Source organism: Diadema antillarum, unplaced genomic scaffold (genome assembly GCF_040938485.1).
Source record: "Diadema antillarum isolate AM-2024a unplaced genomic scaffold, OU_Dant_1.0 seq00000581_RagTag, whole genome shotgun sequence".
Taxonomy (NCBI): Eukaryota; Metazoa; Echinodermata; class Echinoidea; order Diadematoida; family Diadematidae; genus Diadema; species Diadema antillarum.
In genome coordinates, this window is record NW_027271515.1 from 222,071 (window position 1) to 249,778 (window position 27,708).

Sequence of the window (27,708 nt, forward strand, 5' to 3'; positions counted from 1 at the left end):
CATGACTTCCAAATTTGTTTTCATAATCACATTTGTGTGTGTTGCAATAATAGTATCATTGTATCTGTCTAAAATACATGAAACTCAGTTAATATAAGTAGCTATACTAGATTGTTGTAATTAACATATCTTTATTGCAAGCACTCATCCTTGTAAACAGAGTTTATGTGAAGTTGGTGCCAGGAGAGAACATGCATGATTATGCATGGTATTTGCATGTATTATAGCTGAACACACCAAATTAAAGCATTCCATTTTTTTTCTTTATGTCTCTCAAAGTTGAGCTAGCCATGAAAGGACAGATTTTAACTTATTATCATGTGAATGAATCTTGTGATTTTTTTTTTGATTTTTTTTTTGTTGATTTTGTTGTTGTTGATTTTTTTTAAGCACAAACTTTGGCAAGTTTAGATACAGTCATCCCATCTCCCTCCTTCCCAGCTGGTAGTAATATAACGTGGTGTAAACTTGGATATCTGCTTATGAGTGTGTGAATACATTAATGTACAATCTTCTGCATGTTTTCTTTATATTTCAGATTCTCCTCAATTTAATTAGTGCCAACTGGATGTGTGGATGATTATGCAAATTAAATTAATAGCTAAAGATAGATATTAGGTGGTATGATTAATTGCAGCAGGTAATTGAAACAACTCATACTACTAGTTTGTAAAAGCAATGAGTAAGTCACAGGTCTGCCAGGTGCAATTGCAAAGATCTAAGACAGGTGCTGCAGAACACAAAATGATCTAGAAATCTTCTGCAATATGGTCAATCAATGCTCCTTAGCAAAGTCATAAAAAACACAGACAGAGAAAAGAACTTAATGTTTCTCATGTAAAAAAAAAAAAAATCAGATCTGTGTTCTCTAAACCTGTGGTCGTGGCTAGTTTGTACTTACTAGAACATAGATAAATCCACAAAATTTTATTGGCATAGTGAACTTAAATTGTAGGGTTGCTGCAATGAGCAAAGGAACACATTGGACTTATGGAGGTGCAATTTCCAGTTACAGTTCATTGTTCTGAAGGTTCATTCATCTGAAAATGAAATAATGTTCATGATTCCGAAGGTATGTTAATCCAAAAATGAAGAATGATTCGTTGTTCCAAAGGTTTGTTAACCCGAAAATGAAGAAAGGTTTGTTATTTTGAAGATTCGTTAATCTGAAAAAAAGATACAGCGTCTGTAATTTACAAGTTTGTTAGTACACATCTTGGTTTCATTTCAGATTAATGAACCTTATTTCCTTTTTGTATGAACAAATCGTCAGAATAATGAACCTTTAATGAACCTTCAGGATAATGAACATCACATGCAACTACCTTATATTTTGTATTATCATAGCAAACAGGAGCTGTGTCATTCTACTTAAAGCAAAACAATACCATAAAAAAAATCAAAATATACATTGAACTAGATTAGAGAACTATATATTTTTTTCAATAGATCAATGAAATACATGAGCATGCATCAGGAAAATAATTTCTTTCTGTCAACATTTGTTTCGATAATCATAAACTACTCTGTACTATACAAATATGTGACATACTTTTCAATACTTAAGAGTTGCACGTATGATTTTGCAAGATAAATTTTTATAAATACCTGTGTCTCTGTGATGTGATGTTATTATGTTCTTAATTTGTAATCTCATTTGCTCTCAGTGGCTATGTGATGATATGATTATGTCTGATGCTAAGATTTCTCTATTCTGACATTTAACATATTTCTGCACTTGTCATATGTGGTTTTTTTTTTTAAGATAAATGAGTATCCCTATCATTCTTCAATGATATAACTATTTTTTTTTTAATGGAAGGGACAACTTTTTATTTGAGTTTGCTGAGTTGTTTTTCCAGTGTTTTTAGACCTCAGTCAATTTTATTACGAGATAAAGCATTAATGGGTTTTCTCCTAGTCTCACATGTCAGCCACAACAGGGTAACTATGGCTTTCTTTTTCAAATTGACAGTATTTCAATGTTAACATTGCCTTTACTCACTGTTTGCTTTCTAGTATTTATTTAATTGCCTTCTAATATTTATTTGATTTCCAATGCAAGCAAAGCTCTAACTTGCTCGATTGCATCACTGTAGAAAGCCTTACTGATTTTGTGAATCTTTCATGTCTAGTGCAGAGAATATGTGATACATATTTTATGGGCCTATCATGTTATGCACCCTCTTTGATGTTTGATCTACAGCTTATGTATTCAATCAATTTACATACAGTATATATGTGCCTTATCACTTTTTACATAAGTGTTCCTAATTTAGTTTGTGACAGGAACATCCAACATCTGTTCATGCCAGTCATGTTTTATTCTTTGCTTTATTTCTATCTTAAAATCTTTAGAGATCCATGTTTCTCTAGACTTGCCAATTTTGTAATTTGTTTTGCTACCTTTGAATGCTATCAGAATGCTGCCTCACTTTAATCAATTTATCTGTATTTTTGCCATGTAACGGATAGCGGCATTATTGATGTGATGTCTCCTGTTTTAACTGTGATATACAATTGTATTGTGATTTTGTATCGATAACACTGAAGAAATGAAAACATTTCTTTGTAAATACTGCCATTGTGAATGGAAAATCATGTCTTAATTCATGGTATGTGTAGCATTTTATTCTTAATATGCCAATGGAGTTGCAAGCTACTGTGATTTGCATTCATAACACTGCAATTATGAATGAATATTTTGTGAATACATGTACTGCCATTAGGATAATGAAAAATCATGTCTTAATGAATTCATGATGTATGTAGTATATCATTCTTAGTATGCCCATGGAGTTGCGAGCGTAGTGAAACTGTACCCTGTGTGCCTTATAGCAAGTGCATGGTTACTTGTAATGCAATAGAAAAATGAATGTAATTTGATGACCATTGTTATTACAAAGTTATTTCCTTTATATATTTGTTCAAGTTAGAAGTAATGCTTGTTCCAAATGCCAGACTCAATTGTGCTTTCAACTGAACCTTCCTGACACTCTGGCATAATTGTATGATTCCACATGAACATGGGCATAAATCCGGGGGTGGGGATACATTCCTCTCATGGTAGAAAAATGGTCAGAAACCACTGATGGCCGAGATCTCAGAAAGGGGGGGTGACATTGTTCAATATGCCTCAGTGATGGTTCTAATGTTGTCATATAGATTTGACCAAGTAAATGTCATAGGCTAGTGCTAAAATCATTGTGAAATGGCTTGGCAAGTAACATGTGAGTGCATTCTGTGGGTTCATAAAAGGTTCAAAATAATAGGAAAGATTAGAATTGATGGTCACCTCACACTTCATAGATTCACTTGTAGAATAGTTGACGTGAGTTAAAAGATACAGCGTATTTCACCTGAATGCAGTGTTGCAGTATGATTATGTGTAACAAAGGTTACAGAGATATAATTGTATTCATTCTCTATTGGCAGTGGTTATTATTTGCATTTATTTGCATATTGCATCAAACAATGTTCTTATTTTAAGTTCTCATCAGCTATGCTTAATGCCTGGAGAGATGTTCCTGCTTCTTTGTTAACCTATGCACACGACTGTATCATACTTCTGAGGTATGTGATATAACGAACTCCGTGTGGATGAAATGATAATTGATTAGACATGTCTTGTGTATTGATATAGTAGCCGTGAGCATAAGAGTACTGTATAAGTGGTTTCTTTCGCGGTGGTTTTATTTTCGCGCTTTTCGCGCTTTGAGGTTGAACCGCGAATTTAACATCACGCGAAAATGTTTTGAACTGGTGGCTTGTTGCAACGCCATCATTACCGACCGCAAATTTAAACACACGCGCAAAAGTTGGCACCGCTGGAAACCGCGAAAGTTTCTGTACGCGAAAAAACCACTTTTACAGTAATATCTTGTAGTTCATGAGAATACTATTTCAATTCAAAGGGGAAAAAAACACAGATTACCATAAATGATAAACTTGAGAAAAATGATTGGAAATTTTGAGATCATACATTGGTGATGTTTGCTTGTTGTATGAGGTTTTTCATATGACCACACAAGACCAATACAGTGTATGTAATCTGAAATAACTGATGAAGTAATGAAGATTAAATTCTTAAGTCTTCCTCTTTCAATCTTAAAGCTAAGTCTCCTGTCTCATTGTGTGTATATGGGTATACTGTGGGATGCATACAAACACCCATGATTTGAATTGAGTTGAATTTATTTTCCATTTCCATGTCAACATGAACAACGTGAACAAGAACAAAAGACATGATACATAACATTAACACACAAGTAAAAGTACAAATTGCATATAGACAATCGCAAAAAAAGATGACAATATGAATGGCAAATGGATGGATCTCCAGAAAGTAATAAAATAACTTATAACTTGAAGATCCAACAACAATCATATAAAGTATAAGTTAATTGTCATTGACATGCATATCAATTAAGAACATTGAGACATTTGTACATATGCACACACACACACATATCACAATAACTGAGCCTGATTTAAAAAAAAACAAACACCTAATTATCTGATATAAACTTTTGTAATGAATATTTTTTCAACTTGAGCACACTTAATGATTATAGTGTATGGAGAGATTGAGAGAGATACTCTACATGATTGTATAACATGAATAAACATATATATATATATATATATATATATATATATCATGCACACACTTGATGATTATATTTGGTGGAGATAGAGGGATATAGCTACATATATTATGACTATAACAAAGTATACATAATTATGTAATGTATATTTGTGGGCAGCACAGTAACACTTTATCACTAGCTCTACAAGCATGTTTGTGCATGTGTGTGTGTGTTTGTATTTTCAATAGAGATATAGAAATACATGTACAAATTATTATGTCTTGATATACCCATAAAGTAAAGAAATGCAGAAGCCATTGAAAGTAATGCAGTTTGCTCTATATTCGATATGCTCATGATGAATTGTTTTGAAACTAAAAAAAAGGAAGAAAAGAGAAATGGAGTGCTGTTGTTCCATTCTGTTGTGGTAATTTGATTGTGTGATTGTGTACATGAGCACATGCATACCAACATAAAGGAAACCATTTTAAAAGTGCATTGTATATATACACATGAGCCACCTACATTTTCTTTCACTATAAAATGCTGAATATAATCCCTAGTACATTCTTCATTCTTTTTTTCAAATTCATTAAATAAGATCTGCAATAAATTGCAATTCCTAGGTTATGATTAAAGCACTGCTTGTAATGCAGCTTCCGATGCAATAAAATACTAAGTAGGTGTCTGTACCAAAAAGATTGTAATCTCTTCGGTGAACATGATTGTGTACTCTGTCTTGCATTCAAAGCATCGCGCTCAAGCATTATCTGCACCTGCGCATGCGTCAGTTCCCATTTTATGCTTGTCATTCACGCATGCGCATTAAAACAGCGCCATCTTGCTCTGAGCTTTCGCCATGTTCAACGCCTAAATATTTCACTTAAAAAACGGAAATTTGCATGATTTCATCTCTACTGAGGGCTAGATTTGCTCTATTTTGTTACATTATCGATTAGCTGTTCAAGTTACTTCAAAGGTAAGTCATTTTGCGTCAGTTTGAATAAAGAAGAGGACCTTTAGTCAGTGCGCCCCCAAACGAGTTTCATGCTGTTCTGTACTTTCATGAGGTCTGCTGTGGCCTTTCTTTGATGAAATTTGAAGAAACTAAAATAATACTTAGCACCCACACGTTGCATGTAAAGGCTGAGAAAAATAAGTTTGATAATATCAAAAACTTTTCCACGGATTTTCAATAGGGATTCATGATTTATGACCGAATTATGCTGTAAAAGTCGCAAAGACGTAGCGAAGTGCAGCGTCCAGCACGTAGAGAGTTGCAGCTGCCTTATGCAAATTTACATGTCGAACGGCGTCGGTCCACCCAGCGAAGCGTGTGTACGTGTGTAGCGTATTCCCAAGCATGCAGCCGTCTTTTCGAGGCGTTATTTCCCGCCCGCTATCGCTGAAACTTGACAAGGAAGGCGAGCGCCACTACTCGGTAAAACTCTTTAAGTTGTTAGTAAACATGTATGTGCCTGTGTGAAACTTATGAAGTTGTCTGCTAATATTTGAGGATGCGTAAATTTCTTGTATTTCAGGGATTTTTTGCATGAATCGGTGTATATTACAGGAACAAGTAGCAGCTGCGTCAACAATTTTGAGACCTTGCGATCGCGATTCTGTAGGCAGCTCTTGCCTTGTTGGCCAATTCTACTGTTCAACGCACACACATATCGCACATCGCGTAGATGTCTATCCCTTGTTCCGAACTTATTATTGGGCGCTGCATGCATGCAGCTTTTGCTAGCGCCTAGCCTGCCAGCCGGAACAGCGATCCGATCTGCTCGCCCCTCCGTACCGTGTGCATGGAAAAGCTCAGCGCTTTTGGCGCGTTTGAAGAGCGTGCCTCGGGCTAGCTTTTGAAATTAAAATATGACCGACGACAAGAATTTATCTTGAATTTACCTTGAAGTGCCACACCTATATCTTCATGTAGATAGGTAGATTGCAAGTGTGTCAGGATTACTAGTATATAGGGAGCTTTCCTTTGTAGCCCATTTCTGGCATAAGAGAGTAGAAACCTAACAGTTCAGTTGGGCCTAACCGAATTTGGACAATTTCTTTTTAAAGGCAAAGCCCAAGGTGAGGAAAGTCTGTGATTGGATGACAATTTCTGGAAAGCTTTCTCGAACTCAAAACTCTTATTATTTTTTTTAATACGTAGGTTACGTTACACAGTCATGAAATCATACAGCTGGACTAAATTTAGACAAATGTGTCGATGCCGTGACACAATTTTCATGTGCATTTTAATCACGAATCTTGGTGCTTGCAAAATTGGCGAAATTAAAATGCACATAGACATTCCGGTTCCTCGTTTTACAGTGTAAACTTGTGTCTCCGTAGAGCATTTTGTAATTGCTTGGAACAGGGTAGGCCTAAAGCAAATAGAGCGTGCTGTACTAACTTACATCCTGGCTCTTGATAGTAGACTATCCTCGGATGAATACAATTGTAGAGGTTCTATGTGAATAGTATTATATTTTTCAAAAGTAGAGCTGGTAGTATTATTGTTTGTATTATGAACTTCAAGGCTTAAGAGGAGCTTTTCCAGTGTCTTTCTGTGACATCCAGCCAATTTGAATTGGCCAGTATGATTCGATAATGTGGGTAAATGTCAAATTAATTTGTAAGCTCAATTTTATGAACGGTTGACATGTTTTCATGTGCTGGGAAAACCCTGAACAAATTGTCTAAAGCTGCTAATCAAATTGACTGGTGTGGCATAAACTGTTCACCATGCAACCTGAGCAGTTTGCCAGTGCCCAGTGGTGCGTCATTATAGGAATAACGCATTCCGCGGAGTTGTTTAGCGAGTATGCAGTGCACGAGAGGTTTCTTCTGAGCATGCGCACTCCACACGAGTCAGAGGCGAGCACGGAGTGTGCATGCGAAGAAGAAACCTCGCGTGCACTGCATATTGCTGAACAACGACGGGAAAATGCGTTATTCCTTTTATAAGATGGCTAAGTAATTTCAAACGCGAGGTGAATATACCTTGTATGAGAAAGAAATAATGAAATAAATCAAATATCAAGGATTTTGAAATTGTACTTACCGTTGGAAAATGGTCCAGTGTAGGCTTTCTCCGAGATTACGCCAAAACCGTGCATTAGACAATTTGGGTGCGCGAAAATCCCACGGGCATGCAGGGATAGACAACTTTTCGCAAATGATCACGTGGTACGCTTTGACCAATCAGCAAGCTGGAAATTACTTAGCCATCTTATAAAGCATAGTGATGCTGAACATGCTTGGCACTTTTACCTGACAGACCGAGAGTTCTGTTTTGTGATTTTTTTTTTTTTTTGGGGGGGGGGGGGGAGGGAGTGGGCAATGCACGCAAGATAGGAACTTTTCTCAGCTAATTACATGTATATTGTACCTGTATTAAAAAGATGCATTTCCACATGTACAGTTTAGAAACAAAAAAAGAAATTGCAACTATTCACATGATAAAATAAGTGAATGTTGCTTTTAAGTACTTTAGATCAAGTTAACACCTCATGATGTGGTTGCTATGTTCAAGTTTGATTGATCCAGTGATTGCTGTAAAACAGTAATGTTCGCATGCATTTTAACCCATTGAGGACGGTTTGATTTTGTTACAACACGCATTTCCCATAGACGCTTGCCCGAGTATACTCGGGACTCGTCCTCAACAGGTTAATTTTGCCGATTTTGCGATGGCCAAGATTCCCCAAATTAAAACAGTTCTTGTCTACACTAAATACACTGAATGCCATGCCAGTGGATATTCACAAAAATTTCATGTCATGAACTTTTCTTGCTTTACAGTACAGCATAGTAGCTGGTACTAGGGCACTGGTAGTACAGTAGAGCAAACTGTAAGATGGAAATGTAATTCAACCCAAAACATCAAATGATAACTTAGTGCAGAGACTATAACACACTCATTCCTGTCCTGTATTCAGATGCAATTTCTGCCAAAGTCATTGTACTGGGATACCTATTACATGTAGCTGTAATCACTGGCAAAGCTGTACTCACAGTTATTTAGTGACAAAGTGACAAAATAAGCTGTGCCTATTTTCACTTTGTTTCTAGCCAAGGCCTTCCTTTGTGCATGTGTGTGTGTGTGTGTGTACATGTATGTGGTACATATGTGTGTATGTGATACAGTTAGTGTGCACTGCCTACAGTAGTTTTCATTCGTGGGTAGGAAGTGTGTGTGTATGTGGGGGGGGGGGGGGTAAGTTTTCTCGTTACCATGGACTGTAAAACCAACCACCACCACCCCCCCCCCAGAAAAAAACCAAAACAAAACAAAACAAAACACAGCCCTCCCCCCAAAAACAAACAAACAAACAAAGCAAAACAAAAAATTAAAAAAATTGAATAATCTTACTGTGATAGAAATTTGAACATATGAGCACAGCACACCGAACTTGGTTCGAACTGAGCTCGCCTGAGCAAGTTCACGCATGGTGTCACCCTTGTCGGCAAGTCTTACACTTGTCGGTAAATGTCTCTTCAAAGTTCACGCTTGTCGGGGCCGACAAGGGTGATATATGCTGGCGAGGTCCCTGCATAGAGTGGGTAACGCTGCGGTCCGAATTTTTACTTCGTTAAATTTTGTTATAACCATGTTCATTATAACGGGAGTGCACTCTATCCATGTTATGACTTTGTGTTTAGCAAAAGACAATAAATTAATGATTCTTTCAGCCCGACACTTGACAATGAATATTCAAGAGCAATCTCGAGTCTGGTTTCCACCAAGTCTCACTCAGAGAATGTTTTAAAGTCCACCCCTCTTTCTCTCTGATGCCTGTTCCCTATTCAATCCACCCAGGTTGTTTAGAACATTAGTTTGTACAGGAAATGTCACTGGTGTTTGTAACAGATATTTCACATTAGTGGGGTGGCTTAGTGACAAATATACTGATAATCGTGACACGCCGGACAAAAGTGTCATTTTTTCCTCAGACATTTGTATATATATGAGGATCAAAATTAGGGGGTGCTCCAAGAAATCCGCTAACAGAAAAAATGAGAAAATGCCCTTAATTTGTACATAACAATAATGTCTGAATTCAAAGACTATACACAGGGCATTCGCCAGGTTTCTGTACAATGCAATGCAATGTACATGGTTGCTAGTCTTAAAATTCAGACCCATAATACGACATATTATGTGCATGTTTACAGTAATACACCATTTTTACTGGTTTTCCTATGGTAACAGGTGGTTAGTCTGTGCTGCAGACCTGAGGGAGGTGTGTTGGAATAGTCCAGTTTTCTTAAGCACCTTTTCATTAAATAATTTGATATAATTTCTGGTAAAGGATTTTTTAGTACTGTCCTACCTCCTGTAGAGAAATAGCAAAGAGTGACATGTGACTCTGGCTCAGATACTTTAAATCTTGGGCAATGACTGAGCCAGGTGTAGGACTATGTCACAGCTCATTTTTTCTCCCAGAACTACTAGTTTACCAGTAGAAGAGCTGCATATTCCATTGAGAACTTAAGGTTTTGGGTATTGCCCTACATATTTCCTAACAAATTTAACCCGTTTCCTCCAAGATTGTGTGAATTCCATAGGTTTAGCGCAGGGATTACCTGGTTCCCGTAAGCAATTTTTATAGTCCGCACTTCCCCTCTCTATATGTTTCTTATTTCTTATGGGGGTTATTCAAATGTTTAAAAAGGTTAAAAGTTTGTTTTCATAGCTGAAGTTGAATTTAGACAATTTGAATATTTCTAAAAATATATTGATATTTGTAATTTCACTCATAAAGACTTAAAGTGGTTTGAATATTTTTGGTCTGATAGCTATGTATAGACATGTTATTAAAAAGTAAAAGCAATGTTTGATTGGTTCACATTATCCAAAGAGGGTGGGATGTAGTTGGCTGGTGAACAAAGTCTATGGGGAAGTTTAAAAAATTGATAGAAATAAAACAAAATCAGCATAGAGCAGAATCTAAATCACAATATAATATGACAAAATTCCCGACCCCAAAGACGGTTGATTCTATGATGCTTTATGTCAAAATACAGTCCACCCAATATACATGTGATTGATAGGAGGAAAAAGTATAGTACATTAAAAACAATATAGTTCAACTAACCCCATTAGTCCAGCAGCATAATGAAATGATTGTTAAGTTTTATCGTCTTGTCAATTGAAGATGATGTTACATAATGACAATTATCAAAGTCAGCTAGATCTACTAGTATATCAAGAAACCAAAAAGAAGGGGTGGGGTGGGGTGGGGAGAGAAGAATGAAGTAAGTTATTAGTATCTGTAGTTTTGGTTTTCAGTATATTCATTTTAATTTCCTTAATTTCCGTTAGGTCATCATGGATTGGAGCATTTGTGTACTAGTAATCTGCCAGGAACAAACACAAGAAAAACTTAAAGGTCCTATATATACACTTTTGGGAGAGTGACTTGAAAAAAATGTTCAGGATATCACATTTTATGCATAATATGTGTAGGTCTGGGGGCATTTCATGAAGCATTTTGTCCGACAAGTTGTCGGACCAATTTGCTCTCTGCCAATCAGATGCAAGGATTTCTGTAGTTTGTAACAGTTTGTCAGAAAAATATCTGACCAAACTGCTTCATGAAATGCCCCCCTGTTGTATCACAAGACATCCTACCATATACAGTTTTTGCAATCAAAGCAAACATATAAAGAGATATCAGTATTTTTCTCATTAAAGCATAAATGCGGACGGTTTAGTCTGGAAACATGTTATCATAGAAATATTGTTCACATTTTGTGTTATTAACAATACTTAACATTGATTATACAGATTCATTTTTTTTTTTTACAGAGGTTCTTTGTATCCGTAACTCACACTTAAGAATAATTTTCAAGCACTAATTTTGGGTTTTTGCCTTTAATTATCCACACAAAGGAGGACTCAATGCATAAAAGGTGTATGCTTTATTTTTGGAAAATGTTGAGGAGATCAGGAAAATTATATATATTGATGTAGATTTTGGACCTGAAGGAGCAGTTGAAGCATTGTTAAGAAACAATGCATTGTGGCATCGTTCTTATCATCAAAAATTAATAATGACAAACTCAAATGAAAATTGGAGGGGGGAAGAAAAGATGAACATAATGACATGAGACAGCTTGGTAAAGATTAAACGCTAAAATAGACAAAGCAGCCTCTTTTCTCAGTTTATACTTATCCAGAGTGTGTGCTTTCTTTCCAGTACCGGTATTGTTATTTAGATAGGTTAGGGGAATCTCTTTGAATTGTGTGATACATCATTTTAAAGCTTACAGTCTGCTCTTTCAGAATCTGTCCTTAAAGGACAAGTCCACCTTCATGCACACGTGGATTCAGTGAATACAACAATATTAGTAGGACACATCACAGAAAGCTTGGAAAAAATCGTACAATCCGTTCAAAAGTTATGATTTTTTAAGGTATCTGCACAGTCGCGGCTGGATGAAAAGACTACCACAGTGTATGATGTCACATGCGCACATTCTAAGGAAAATAAAATGAGAATTTCACAAAACCATACTTTTTGAATAAAGTTCACATAGTTTCTTTGACTTGCTACTGACGTACATTGTATGTCAAGGGTAATATTATTCCCCCTGCCTTCTGAAAGAGAAGTCGAGTATCCTTTTGTAAGCGAAAATAATTTATGTTGAATTTTCTTTATTCATTCTTTATATCGTTGTACACATGTGACATTACAAGGTATAGTAGTCTTCTCATCCAGCCTCGACTGCATGAGGAGAAACTTAAAAAAATCATAACTTTAGAACGGATTGTCCAATTTTCCTCAAACTCTCACTGATGTGTTCTACTATTGTTGCTGCATTCACTCAACCCACATGCTATAAAGGTGACAAATCTTTGTCTGGCGACTTTTTTGTTGATCAATTATACCAACCCTGATGGAAATCTCTTCAAATTCATAAGTTCTGAAGTCTCCTTTAAGTTTAACCAAAATCTATATATGTAGTTGCCATGGCAACATACTACTTAACACTAATGAAAAGTATTTCAAACCTCTATACATCCCATCGATCAGTTGTACCTATTCAAATGGAATCTCTTCCAAACTGGAAAATAGCCTCCTGTAACTAACTAACAATTAAAAACCCTAGTTTTGGGTTGCCATGGCAACGCACAAATCAACAATTATATTTGACCCCTGGTTTATACTCTTGGTACCTTCTGTACAACGTTCATATCAAACTTTGTGAAAATTGAATCTTCCTACCTGGAGAAATAAACAAAAACATGATTTTTAGAAAAAAGTTCATTGACCTTTGACCTTTGGAAAATTCACTCCAAATTCAATCAAAATATTCTACTTGTTCTCAATATTCTTCCTGCCAAGTTTTATCCAGATTGGATATTCCTGACCTGAGAAATAGCCAAAAAACCTATTTCACAAATAAAGGTCATTGACCTTTGACCTCTGACCTCCTTCCCAGCATCAATTTTCTTGGAGCACCCTATTTTTTGAGAAGGTACATCATGAAGTACCTTTGGTGAAAAAATCATGCTTTTGTCCGCCGTGTCACGATAATTTCACTAAGCCACCCCACTACATCACCTGTGTGAGTCCTTACAAATGTAATGATAATGATAATGAATAACATTTATATAGCGCTTAATACTGATGTTTCTAAGCGCATCGATCCAGAAAAAAAAAAAAAATGTAGTGTAGCAGGATTCAAGAAAATATTCAACTGACACACCAAGGTATCACATGTTGATGATAAAGTGCTTGAATTGTGAATATATTTACCACGGCTCAAAAAACAAACAAGCAAAAACAGTAACAAACAAAACTTAAATTCCCACATTGAATACAGTCTTATTTAATGTGTGTCCATAGTAGTGCACATGTAATTGTATGCCATTTATTTAAATTATTTTATAAATATTTTTATAGCAAAAAAGCAGATTTTACCTTTACAATAATATCCACTGAATGTATCCAGTGATCTGTATCTGAGGGAGTCCTTTCCTGTTCATTGTGCATAGGAATAATGACTGATTTTCATCTCTATAGCCCTTTCTACACTTGTGTTTACCCCGGACTTTCTCTGACCCAGGACTATTGTTAGTCCCGTACCAATTTCTTCAGCTTTTCACACTGGCCAATTAGTCCCGTACTATCTCTCGTCCGGCGCTAAGGAGAAAACTGACCTTTTTACACTCGTATTTCTTAGCCCCGGACTTTCCAAACGACATGAATATTCATGATTACGCTGTGCACTGTTACAAGTACATGCACGCACCGGCAGCACTTGATTACCTCGTTTCTGATTGGTCAGTGGGGGTCAGACTTCGTCTCCGTCGCTTAGCCCCGGATTATTTTTTCGTTCTGTTTACACTCACTTGCTTGGCTAACCCTGCTATTTTGCAGGGCCAGATACACTGTAGTACCAGACTATCGGTGGGGCTAGCCCACTTTGGCAAAAACGAGTGTAAACAGACAGTGGGCTAAGGATAGTCCCGTACCAACGGTGGGGCTGGGGGGGGGGGGGGGGGGGCCTTTACAAGTGTAAAAAGCCCTTATGACATAGATGGTCATTTTGACCAAGGGATTCCAACTTTGTGTGGGACACCCACAGATCAAATGAAGTTACAAAATTGAGCTGAAAACTGCCACATACACATTTATAAGCATTACATGCAGCAAATCTCATTAACTGATGTGAAAAATTACGCCCAACTACTCTTTGATATTTTTTCCCTCTTTTTAGTGGTGATAGCTCTGACTTGCAGTCATGGATAGTACAGAAGACGCACAGCAGGAGACCCCAGCGGAAGCAGGTGAAACCGAGGAAACCCAGGGGGAGAGTGGGGCTGCAGAGGGCACCGATGCAGCATCTATGAATGTCCTGGAGACCTACCTACAGAACTTCAATGAGGAGCTGTCGTCAGGGCCAGCAACTGCCTCGGCATCCAACAGTGAGCAGCCGACTGCAGGTAGGTAGCATCCCCAACAACTATCTCTGCACCTCCGCCCTCCACCCTCCACCCTTCACCCTTCACCCTTCACCCTTCACCCAAAACAAAATACAAATGTACAAAAAAATCTTGTTAAGGTAGCACCCGGCACTACAGTACTTGTACAAAATTATGTAAGTTTGAGTAATGCATGATGTAAGAGTGTTGTACAGATCAGTGCTCCAAGGAAATACAGACAACAAATCATTCAGTATTTTTCTGTCAAAAGGGAATGCAAGGCTTAGTTTTATTTGGTCTTCAAAAAAAAAGTCAGTCCTTTTCCTTTTTGCCATTATTGTATCTGCAGAACTTTTTAAAGGGGGATGTTCGCTACAATGACACTTGTGAAAATTATCTTCTGTGTTTTTGCATTTGTACATGGAAACATTGGCAGGCCACTTTATTTGTCTGGTTGATTCACTAGTTTGTATTTTGCTAACATTTCAGGGTGGAACAATGAAAAACGAAGTCAAAGTTCAGATTGACATTGGTCAGAAACTGTGGATTTTAACAGAAATTGAACAAGCATCGATATGTGATGATGCTTTGTCATCCTACAAACTAATAACAGGGCTGCCAACTCTCACGCATTGAGTGTGAGACTCACACATTTTGGTCCTTTCTCACTCTAAAACTTTATTTCATTTGCATGCATTTCTATTGATCTCACTCATTTTGACTCCTAAATTATAGCATTGGCCTATGGGAGTCTCACTCTCAACTAGTTTCCAGTGTTGGCAGCCCTGTAATAATGGGTCAAAGATTATAGAAATGACCCCCACTGATTCACAAATTTGCTTGATACTTACCCCTTGTCCTACAGGGAAATCGTTACTGTAATGTTGGCCAGCTTATTAGCATTTTGATTGCTCTGTTGAGTTACCCTGTCATGATAATGATAAGGTTCAGTTTGAGAAATGCATAAAACTGTAAGGTATTAATACCAATAACATTGGGTCGCATCATACAAACATTTTATTGTATTCCATACAGGTTCTACATCACTAACATAATTTGATAGAACATTAATTAAAAAAAAAAAAAATGGGTTTGTGACGGCAACACAGATGTCAAATGTTTAGGAGAACATTGTTCCACAGTGAGTTCCATATGAAGCTTAAATTCAAACTCAACCTCTTCCCCAAGCAGAAACAACAGCAGCAAGCGCTGAGGAAGAGGAGGATGGTGGTGGTGTAGCAGAGGAGGCAGAGGAGGTCAAAAGTGAGGTGAAGGAAGCGGAACAAGGGGAAGAAGGGGATCCTGAGAGTGGGGATGTCGAAGGGGAGCAACCTGCTGAAGAGGAGCAGGGAGAAAATACAGAAGAAAATGGTAAGTTATTGTGATGATGATGATGATGATAATGATGATATTAATAAATGTTGTTACTGCTGTAGTTGTTCTGATTGTCGTTGACATCATTATTATGACCTCCTCCAAGGAAGTTATGTTTTTGCTCGCGTTTGTTTGTCTGTTTGCAAAATAACTCAAAAATTGTGAATAGATTTGGATGAAACTTACACGAAAAATTTATAATGACACCAGAAACAGATGATTAATGTTTGTTGGGGAGTGAACAATTATCTCGATCCAGGAATTTGAAAACATTCCTTTGAAGGATCATCATCAGCAAATAGGGCCAACAAACGAGGGAGTTCAAGCTACGTGTGCTTGAGGTGTGCATACTTTTTGGAGAAATAGGATGATTTTCAGCATGCTGTGAATGGATGGAAATGAGGTGCTTGGCAGGAGATGTGCTTTCTCCAAGTGCTTTTCTAGTTTTTACTTAGTTATTTTTCAGTTATTATTATTATCATCGTGCATATTATTTCAGCGTTATAATTATTAATTCATTGTTATATTATTCTTATTATCAGTATTATTATTATTATTGTTATTATTATTATTATCATTATTATTAATTTTATGACTCTTCATATATAGTTATTCAATTTATTATCCGTATGACAACTGGCTACAGAATAGTTATCCACCTTCAGCGTGGATACAGCACTTTCATCAGTAAGGCAGTATGGTAAAACTGAAATCGATCACAAAAAGACAGGTAAATGAAAAGGCAGCAATTTCCTGGTGTAACATAGACATTTGTAAGAGTCACAGAATGAGAAAGGTTTGTTTTATTTCAAATTATTTAATGGATGAGTTAAAAGCCGCAACAATGACATATCTCTTCACGACTTTGCTCTTCTGATAACTAAGCGGATAAAGGAGACATCGTAGTAGGTGACGCGCAAGCAGTCCACGTCCCTGATCAAGCCACTATTGACATCACACACACCCTACAACTCTTAGCCAATGCTTCGGCCAACATCACTCCCAACAATGCACAGGAGCAGCAAGAGGTAAGTGTATAAATGCTTTTGGCAGGGTCTTACAACAAGCAGGGATCTTTGTCGGTCCTTCTGCACTGTCAAAATTATTGTATTACACTCATTTGTGAAAAAGTGCAGCAAGATTGACAGTTTTGTTTTTGTTTTGTTTTTTCTGCGACACAATATAATTCGTAAGCAGATGTTTCCGTGCTTGGATTTACTGGGTCAGATGCATTCTTAGGAACGCTCCAAATTTATTTGTGTGTGTGTGGGAGCTCATTTCAGCATCTCATGTTAGTATGATGTACTTAACAGCAAAATAGACAAGAATACCAATTCAGTTGCGAGGTTGACTGTACATAGTTTGTATGAATGTAGTTTTGAGTTTGTGTAAATCTGCAAGTATTTTAACCTCATTGTGTGTAGAACCTACAATATGATTGAATTGTAACTAAATACTGAAAACTACAACAGGATTGGATCTTGTATATTTGATGTTTTTATTTTGTGTTTTCTGTAGGGAGATGTTTCAGGAGAACACCCATTCATTCAGCAGCTGGATGGCACCACACTAATAGACCAAGATGGCGCCAAGGTTGATCCAAGTCGTAAGTCACTTTATCTATTTAAATCATGATTATGTGCTTCTTGCTGGAATCTTGTTAAAGTCATTGCAATTCTTTGACATAATTGTTCTGATATCAAATATAGGACAAATTCAATTACTACCCTAGCAGGGTTATGAGACCAAATATAGGACAAATTCATATGCAGCTTGCAGCTAAAACAGCAACCAGCTTATTCCACCAGTAGTTCATTCATTCATCAGTTATGACTGTTGTCACATCTGACAGCTTTTCTGTAATGATTTCTGGTCCTACTTTGATGGTAATTAATGAGATATTATACAAATATCGACTGCTGCAGAGGGAGATGGTAAAACTATTTGCACCGAGGTGATGTCTCAACAGTGCTATGTCCCGAGACGAAGTCGAGGGACATGGCACTGTTGAGACATCACCGAGGTCAAATAGTTTTACCATGGCCCGAAAGAAAGCAGTCGATATTTGTTTTATATCCCTCTCGAGCATTTTACTAGAGTAATGACGGTTCCCTTTTGGAAAAGTGTGCAGGTTTCGTGAACGATAAATCTAACGTTAGGCTGTAGCAGTGCAGCAGCAGTGCGTGCAGCGCGTAGCGAACGACACCGCTGCGCTGTTGTTGATTCCTACACACGAGCTACACTACAGCGTGCAAAACTCCGAAAGATCGAGGTCCAGGACTACGTTAGAAGTAGGCCTAAAGCGGCTTCGTTACCCAGATCATCTTCAAAATCGGTTTTAGTTTATTCCTAATTCGTACCTGATATGGTGTCCTCCTGCGATCATTCTTCCATTACTGGAAGCAGTCACTTTGTCAATTGAGCTGAATGCATTGATCACGTATCACGTCCACACGTTTACACACCGACCGGCCACGCCATGCCATCGCACCACACAGATTTCTGTAATGCTGTCGCACATCACACCGCCGCGCGCTCTCTTAGCGCTAGCTAGCTAGCTAGCTACAAGCCACAGGACTGTCGCTCAAAAGTATCGCTACTACGCGCACTGCGTACATTCTTAAGTGAGAAATGTAGATATCGATCACACGATCACGATGGGTGCAAATCGTGGATTCCCAAAAGTACTATATCCCGCTGGCTAGTAACCAATTGCACCGCATCCAGCTGCTCGTAGCTAGCTAGTAAAACTACACCATGTTCGTGCTCTGTACAATCCTATGGCAAGAAGCTTTACATGAGGGATATAAAAATAATTAGAGGGGAAAAAAGCTTGATTTGCCTCTTTAGTTTTAGTACTGTTCCATCTGTTCTTAAAGACTAGATGCTTCTCTTTCTAGTGAATGATAACTTAATCAGAGGAGAGCTTGCAAAGTTACAGTCATTTCTCTATGTGTTACTTGATTTTTGTGCCGAAGGTATTGCTGGGATCCAGACAGTTGACGGAGAGCAAGTGGTGATGGTGCACAATGTCGAGGATGGCTCGTCGATCGGCCAGCAACAGGTGATGAGGCTTTTATGTCGTGTTCTCAGTCAGATTTGGGGAGGAAAATCTGTTGATTAGTTGTCTCGTATGACTATCCCTATATTGTTATTGGTGGCAAAGGGCCGTCGTCAGGTGATTGTAATTATGAGACATTTACATGGGGCTCGAAATTCATAGCATTAATTAAGTTGGAGATGTCTTCTTTTTTTTTTAATTTCCAGAGGCAGGCATGTAAATATGAGGTCTATCGTTCTGTTCTGTATCATTTGGTGAGACAAATTGAAGGTTAAGATGAGCTGTATGCTGAGCTGTGCCCAATGTGTAAATATCACATGAGAGAAAAATGGGTCGCTTGAAGCTCAGTGTAGGCTTCAAATGAACTGCTGTTCTTTTTGTAAAAGCTTTCCCCTCATCAGTGCCAGAACATTTCCTCCTTGACACGCAACTGGATGATTGACTGAACACATCAAAACGTCTCTGTCTTGTGTTTTGTGATAAGAGCTTGCTGTTTTTGAGAAATATAATACTAGTGAAATATATGGCATATACAGCTACCCAGCCTTCCTGACTTTCACTGTTTCTGACATTTTCCCCTTTTGTAGGTTTTGATGGTGGCCATGCAGGACAATGGTCAACTTCCTATGGAGCAAGGGGTCACTCAGATCGCCTTCTCTGGTGCACCGGTCAGCATGGTGGGAGATAACATTGTGTACCAGTCCACGTCCAACACCCAGTTTGTTCCAGTGTCACACAATGGAACCACACAGCTAGCAATGGCACAGGTGAGGAAAGGCAGGCCTGATACAAGAAAGGGAAATTATCGTATTTCATGGCTGGGGTCTTTATGTATGTTTGTGTGACAAAGCAGACAATATTGTTTTTACAAATGAGGTAACAGTAATAATTCCTTGTCTGTCTGAATTTCATACAGATTATCATTATCCATGCTGTTGCTGGTCAATTTATTTTAATGAATTTGTGTCCTCTGAAAGTTCAGTCACACGTGTAGTAAAAGAACAATTGGTGGTTATCAAATTTGTCAATAGCTAATCAGTGGTCAACACTTGTGTATTTGATGTGTTTAGTCGCTCCTCCTTTGGGTATCTAGGTTTAACGTCAATCAAATACACACACATACACACAATAGTCACGATTCAGATCCACAATCCCCCCCCCCCCCCCCCCCCCCCATGGAGTATGGTAGTCTGTTAAGAATACTACTACAAAACTATTTGAACTGATTTAGGGATATGTCAAAACTACCTGTTAACAATACATGTCAAAGCAGAGACAATAACTTTGATGCTGATAAAATCTAGGAGACTCCCAAGATACCTTGCACATAATTCGGCAGAAGTAGATACTATAGGCCCTTTTCAGGGCCACATTCATACCTGAGAAAGAATATGTCGTGCACTGTTTATCCTTCTGCCACCCCAACGTTCTAGTAACATGGCAGCCTTCAAAGATTTCACATATATTTCTTGTCTTAGCAGTGCAAATCTGTAGAGCTACAATATGCAGATATCAAACTTGCAATAGAGTGCTGATATTGAGTTTTCTCCATAATGATTATTTTAATTTGACGTTGCTTGTATTACAGCCTGGCTCTGAACCTGGGACAGAGGTGTACACAATCTTGCAGACAGTGGAAGGGACAGATGGAACTCCAACTGTGACAGCATCGGATGGGGGTGGGGATGAACAGCCTGTAATTGTGACTTCAGCCAGTGACCAGCCATCCTTCACAGAGCTGAATCCTGTAGAGCATACAGAGCAGCAGGAGACCCCACAAGGTGACGGGGAGCTGCAGGTGGCGTCCGTGGACAACGAAGAGGTGACCATCATCGTGGAAAAGCCGGTCAAGAGGAGAAGGGGCCGTCCACGCAAGAACCAGGAACACAAGGCCAACTCGCAGACGCAGATTGTCATCGTCAGGGAAGTAGTGGATGGAGAGGACGGGCAAGATCCTTCCGTCTACGATTTTTATGCCGGAGAGGACGACACGGCTCCAGTGGCAGTCGGAAATGATGGGAAAACTCTGGAAGTGGTAGGGGCTAAGAAGAAGACGAGATATGTGGTGCCCAAGTTTGATGATGGAAGGCTGTTGGATCAGGTCCTCAACAGAGCTAAGAAGGGCGGCACGGGGAGGAGACCAAAGGTGCATGAGTGTAATCTCTGCGGGAGAATATTCCGTACCTCAACCTTGCTGCGGAATCACCACAACACGCACACGGGCACAAAGCCTTACAAGTGTGAGATATGCCCGAAGGCCTTTGGAACATCAGGGGAGCTTGGTCGCCACATGAAATACATGCACACCCACGAGAAGCCCCACAAATGTCCCCTTTGCGACTATCTCAGTGTGGAGGCATCCAAGATCAAGCGCCACATGCGCTCACACACAGGAGAAAAGCCCTATAAGTGCACACTGTGCGAGTATGCCAGTACTGACAACTACAAGCTGAAGCGCCACATGCGTGTCCACACTGGGGAGAGGCCCTTCCAATGTAGCCAGTGTGACCAGGCCTTCTCTCAGAAGAGCAGCCTCAAGGAACACGAGTGGAAACACGTGGGTAACCGTCCCAGCCACAAGTGTGAGCACTGTGACACCACATTTGGACGCTTTGCTGACATGAAGACCCACATACGCAAAATGCACACAGCTGGCGAGCCGATGATCTGTAAGATATGTGAGAATGCATTCTCAGACAGGTACACCTACATGCAGCATGTTCGCAGCCACAGAGGAGAGAAGATCTACAAATGTGGAGAGTGCGGGTACTCGGCTCCGCAGAAGCGTCACCTTGTCATTCACATGAGGGTTCATACTGGGGAGAGGCCGTACCAATGTGAAGAATGTCATGAGACCTTCAAGCACAAGCAGACCCTGATCAACCACCAACGCAGCAAACACAACATAGTTCAGGAAGCGGACGGCTCCAAGAAGCGAAAGGCACCGGATGAGATCGCCAGCCCCAGCAAACGAATCACGAGACGCCAGCGCATGCAGATGCAAGAGCAGGCTGCTGCAGAAGAGGTGGCGGAAACGCAAACCCTAACGACAGCTGACGGCAGCACCATCCAGGTGGCCATGCAGCAGGGTGCAGAAGGCACCGTTCAGCTGGTGCAGACCACAGACGGTACAGTACCCGTCATTCTCACCGTCGGCGGGAATGGCCAGAATGTGGACGAAGCCTTACAGATGATGAATGGCAGCATCGCAGCCGTTCAGGGAAACCAGGAGCCAGGTCAGTTGATCATGCCGGTGGAGCAAGGAGAAGGGGACAACATGCACATAGAGGGCCAAGCGGCTACCAACCAGCTGCAGGTTTCTGAGGCATCGGGTGATGCCGCTCAACCTCCGGAGCTGCTAGCTGAGCAGGCTGGTGAGCAGCAGGAAGCTCCTGCGCAACCAGAGGGCCAGGCCCTGACTGAGCAGCAGGCTGCCACCCTCCAGCAGCAGATGGTGAGCCAGGGCATCATCTCGGAGGGATCCGTCATTGCAGCCATGGAGGAAGATGATGATGGCACGGGAGACGGCACCATCTATCTCTTTGTGGAGGAGCAATAGCCACCGCCTTTACCACTTGTTCCTTCACACTTTAACAGTAGTTTGGGTTTCAAGAGACTTTTGGAGATGAACAACGAGACGGTCAGTTTTTAACTTCAGATGGGTTTTAAATGTTATACGTACTTTATCTGTGTCATACTTTCTCAACATTAACTTTATTCCTATCAGTGATATAGATGTGTTGATTTCGACTTGCTGGGTTCTGGTTCCTGGCTCCAACTCTTTAATGAAATAAGATGATTATGATATCTTTGATTGTTTTTGCTATTTTTGTTCTTCAGAATTTCCAAGCAATTTTAAATAATAATTTTAAAAAAAAGCAAACAAGCAGAAGATTCCAACAATTGCACTGAATCCAAGAGCAAAATTTCCTCATTTCAGCCGTCTTCATCCAAAATTTGTAATTCTTTGTATTATTTCATTACAGTATACTGGTCATATCAGTAGAATGTTTTGGAATTGAAATGGGTTGAATTCACCAATTAATTTTCAATAGGGGTTAGAACAATTTTAGGGGTTAGAACAATGAGAGTTACCTAGTTAAAGGGATGGACTGTTTTTGGTTGAGATGGCGATTCACATTTCAATTTTTTATGAGGTAATGACAAGCCACTTATGAAATATTAAGGAGCATACAATTTTAAGAGGAATTCAGAGTTTATTTGATGAAAATCTTGTTTGAAATGGCTTAGATAAAGAAAGAAAAAAAAAGTACATTAAAGTGGTCCTAATGAAAGTTGGTTGCCACCGTTTATTAGGACCTCTTTGTTTTTTGATATCTCAGCCATTTCAAAACCAGTTTTCATCAAATAAACTTTGAATTCCTCCTAGAATTGTACACTCCTTTATATTTCATAAGTGGTTTCTCATTATCTTGCAAGATGTAAAGATCTGAATCCCCATCTCAACCAGAACTATACCATTCCTTTCAGCCATGTGTTTACATATACAGGGGAAACTTGGTATAACGAACACTGCTATAACGAGACATCGGTTATTACGAGGAAACTTTCCTGGTCCCAACTTTCCTTCCTCACAAATCTATGTAAAATGCTACTCTTATAGCGAGATCGGCTATAACGAAATAACTGCTATAATGAGATAAATTTTGTGATTTCCAAACAAAGAAAAACATAGCCAATCAAACCTGTTATAGTGAGGTAAAGCAAAATGTCTTCGGGTAAAGCTTTACTTCGCCTGTGCTATCATGTTCCGAGATTGTAAAGCTCGATGCGCCCAAAACTGTGTCTTGTCCACACATATTTTCTTCAATGCACTCCAGCTACCACCCCATGTTGAACTTGAATGCGTATGTGTGTGCGCACTGATACATGCAGAAAATGTGGTGGGACGGCCGTATGCATACATGACATCATCATGATGTTTAGTAGGTGTAAAGACAATCTGATGCTGTGATTGGCTTTCTACGTAGGGAATTCCCCATCTTCACACACACAGTCATAATGTACATAAATACAGAATGTGTCACATACACACACAGCATGCATTGTGCAGTTCAAGCTTTCCACACACAACACACGCTTGCCATAACCACATACCAATCCACAGACGATCGTGACACAATCGCAATAAGCTATATAGATTTACAAATTCAAACATCTGCAATTAATAAAAAACACATTCTTGATACTGGATTTCATCAGCTAAAAACATTTTCTTACCAATAAAGGTGAGTTATTCCCTCACCCACATTACCAAGTTATCAGCATTAATTAAAAGATGATGGGTAGTCCCCCATGTGCAAATTAATGTCTTTATGTTATGCTTTCTTTTATGCCTACTGATATAACGAGATATCGGCTATAACGAGGAAAATGATACGGTCCCGACCATCTCGTTATATCGAGTTTCCACTGTATTTTTTTCACCGTTGAATTATTCTAACATTTGATGGGGATGTGAGACAGCCATTTGAAGTAGATGATGCAAGTGCCAGGAGGTAATGATGTGTAAACACATTTGAGCAACTTTGATTTATTGCTTTTAAGACTGTATTAAGCTTCTATATGGCCCTGCATCATAGTGAAATTTGGACCCGTATGATGGTCTAATCTAGGCTCCTGTTTTTGATGATGCTACCCTCAGTGATATGTCTTTTTCAGAGTTAAAGATTATATTTCGCTTGCTGACATTCTGCTGGCAGTAATCAGTTATTGTTGGAGAGGAGAGCATTTAGGACAACAGTTGTGCATTTTTGACTGCCTCCCTCGTTAAAATAAAACAAAACAACCTAACATCTCCTTCACTGCTTTCTTTTACTTTGCTGCCAATTTTAAGACATAACCATAAGTTTGTGATCCATGCTTTGCTTACTCAAGCTTCAATCCCAAATTTACCACACCAAGCTTTGTAGTCCTGCAACCTATTTTAGTCCCTGGATGAATGTGCCAATATTCCTGCAAATTACTTTTCTGGCTGTGTGATCTATAGGTACATTTCTTCCTGTGTATATGTCCTTTCCTCTTCTTTTCATATTTCTTTTTTAACGTTTTTAAAGGATTATACGTCACATCACTTTTTGAGCAAGATCAGTTTGGAAATGAGAGGGATGAGAAGCATATTATGCTAGTTAGAAATTTGATAGAATTAAGATAAAAGTTCATGAAATCAATCAGTTACAACCACATTGTGTTATACCAAGATGCATGTATACAAGGAACTTGAGCAATCTAGAGAAAGTGATTTCTTTGGTTCTGTTTAAAGTAATTATGATTATTGTTTGTGTATGACTTTTAATTGTTCTGAATGCATGTTCACAGAACTTATGATCAGCAAGCAATGGTCAATTTACGACCTGAGTAGATGCAGGTTTGCAAACATACGTGTAATGTTCAGCTATCTTCACATTGGTAACAAATTGTCTAATTTTTAAAGTCTGAGTTTACTTGCCTGTGATACGATGTCGAAAAATTCTCTATTCGTTTGGCTTCCATGGCAGTGAAATAAGTTAATGTACTTTTCTGTAGTTGTTTTGGTATGTATTAGTTCATGTCCCAACATGAGTCAGTATGGTGTTTGGTTGGTTTTGTAGCCATCTGTCTTTTTCACTCTTGTATATATCGTCTTATTCACACACTACCTTTCCCATGATTGTTTTGTATTGTAACGCTTTGTGTTGGTATTCAATTGATACCACAAGCACAGATGTACCACATTTCGGATGTGAAATAACTCAGTTATGAAGTATGTCTCTCCTCTCTGTACAGTTCAAATTTGGTCCTTGGTGTATATATTTCCTTGTTTTGATCAGAAATACTTGTATATTATTGCAGTAAAGTTCATGACACAGCTGATCAATGTAAGTAAAGTTGTAAACTCTAAACCCAGCGTTGCCTTCAAAAAGCAAGTTTAAAGTCTGCCATCTTGGATATTGTTAATTAAGTGACTCGCTCGTGGTCTCGATGAGGACACCGGGCTATGCTGTCCGCGGATACTGGTGTCAAACTCTGGCTTTTCCAGTGTGTGCATCTTTGTACTTGTGAGTCGATTAGATGATGCATGCTATAAGCTGAATTTTATTCATATTCATGCCATATTATATTTTGTAAGAATGGGCAGTTACACATTGGCTTGATATACATGTATCTGATATGACTGTACTCTTACATGGAAGTACATAATAAACATCATGACACTTAGTACACTTGTTCAAAGTTGCAATTATGCAGACTTTATGGTATTGATGGCTTTGTGTCAGTGTGAAGGGAGTACACATTTATAAACTATTGCATACATCCGTATTTTTTTCCTCCTTTCTTCACAAATTAGCATAAGGACAAGGGAAAGAAAATATTACATGTTGAGAATATTTCAGGAAGCAACATGTTTAAAAAAAAATCAGATGTTTCAGAAACCATTAAAAAAAAAAAAAAAAAAAAGATCTTGCAGTAACATATTCATGCCAGCTCAAGATAAAATCAGTAAGACCCTCTTTGTTGTTCCAACGGGAAAGCAATTTTAGTATTATCTCAAGGACGTATGTGAAGAAGAAGTAGAAGAAGAAGGGAAATATATCCATGAGTAGATATTTTCTTATATTTCATCTTTATTATCATACTGGCCATTTCTCAATGTTTGCTTGTTTTGTAGTGTCTCCATTTCCGTGAAGCTGTCAAATTCCCAGTCTAATATTATGTCGTGTTTACAGGCACAGAGGGAACATATTTGTTTAGGTACATGTTAAGTTGTTCCGCTCAAAGCCGATCCTGTATAACTATGGTTCATACACTTCAGTATCCAGTTGCACTGAATTCATTTAATTGCAATATTCTGGTATTTCATCTCATCACGTACATTAATAGTAAGTTGGAATTTTCCTGAAGCGTGTTAGCATAAGTCACTATGTTTTAGCTCACACTCTGTTCCTCATACATAGTACAGTATACAAAATGTATTTCTGTAGAGCCAAGGCCATATGCAGCAGTATGTGATGATATACATTTGTAAAATAAGGAAAGTTGTGTATATTTTTGAATAAACAGTTTCAATTGGTAGCTAATTCCAGGTGTAATTTGTACTTTCCAGTCCATTCCTCTTCACTGGGTTATCACCCAAAGACAAGCTTGTATATTTCCCTTCAAAAATCTCACGAATTTGCATAGCCGCCTATTATATACCTATGTCGGAACGTACAGCATGATTTCTAACAGTATTTTAGTTGTGTGAGTACAGAGATGATTGTATTTTGCAACTTTGCAACCATGAATTGGCATCATTTAAAAATACTTGCTGTGAAGAGATCTTTCCTAATTGCATTAAATATTTTGACTCCATGTACATTTTCACCAATCAGTACATGTTATTCCTATGTGTAATGAGTGTTCCAGGTACAGGTATGTGACGTGCGTGTGTGTGTGTTTGTGTGTGTACGTGCCTGCATGTGTAGGTGCTTTCCCCATTGTGTGAAAGAGCCACATGGGCTTGTTCAGGCAAAATCTTATGGTCATGAGTTAGGTAAATACTTGACATATTTATCAATCTTTTTCTGTATGCATGCATGTACATTTGTACATGTTAAATTTACAAATGTGTTTGTGACATACAGTACAGTTGACTCCCTTTAAAACGAAGTCCTCGGGACCAGCAGTTTTCTTTCGTTATACATGTATCAAAATTTAGCTATGATTGAACAAATAAACAATAAAAATACATAGAATGGATAATCTTGCGA

General features: G+C 38.5%; 1 protein-coding gene across 2 annotated transcripts; it reads left to right on the forward strand.

Annotated features, from left to right (window-relative positions):
- Positions 1-5,460: 5,460 nt before the first annotated feature.
- LOC139735488 (uncharacterized) lies at positions 5,461-23,129 on the forward strand. Of its 2 annotated transcripts, none has more exons than XM_071646243.1 (8): positions 5,461-5,568; positions 14,319-14,544; positions 15,712-15,894; positions 16,783-16,925; positions 17,416-17,503; positions 18,876-18,961; positions 19,546-19,725; positions 20,547-23,129. In XM_071646243.1, the coding sequence occupies exons 2-8, from the start codon at positions 14,343-14,345 to the stop codon at positions 22,515-22,517; spliced, it is 2,853 nt and encodes a 950-aa protein (XP_071502344.1). In that variant the 5' UTR covers positions 5,461-5,568; positions 14,319-14,342; the 3' UTR covers positions 22,518-23,129. The 2 variants fall into 2 exon arrangements, with proteins under 2 accessions (XP_071502344.1, XP_071502345.1); XM_071646244.1 differs by having other exon boundaries at positions 15,715-15,894.
- The last annotated feature ends 4,579 nt before the right edge of the window (positions 23,130-27,708 follow it).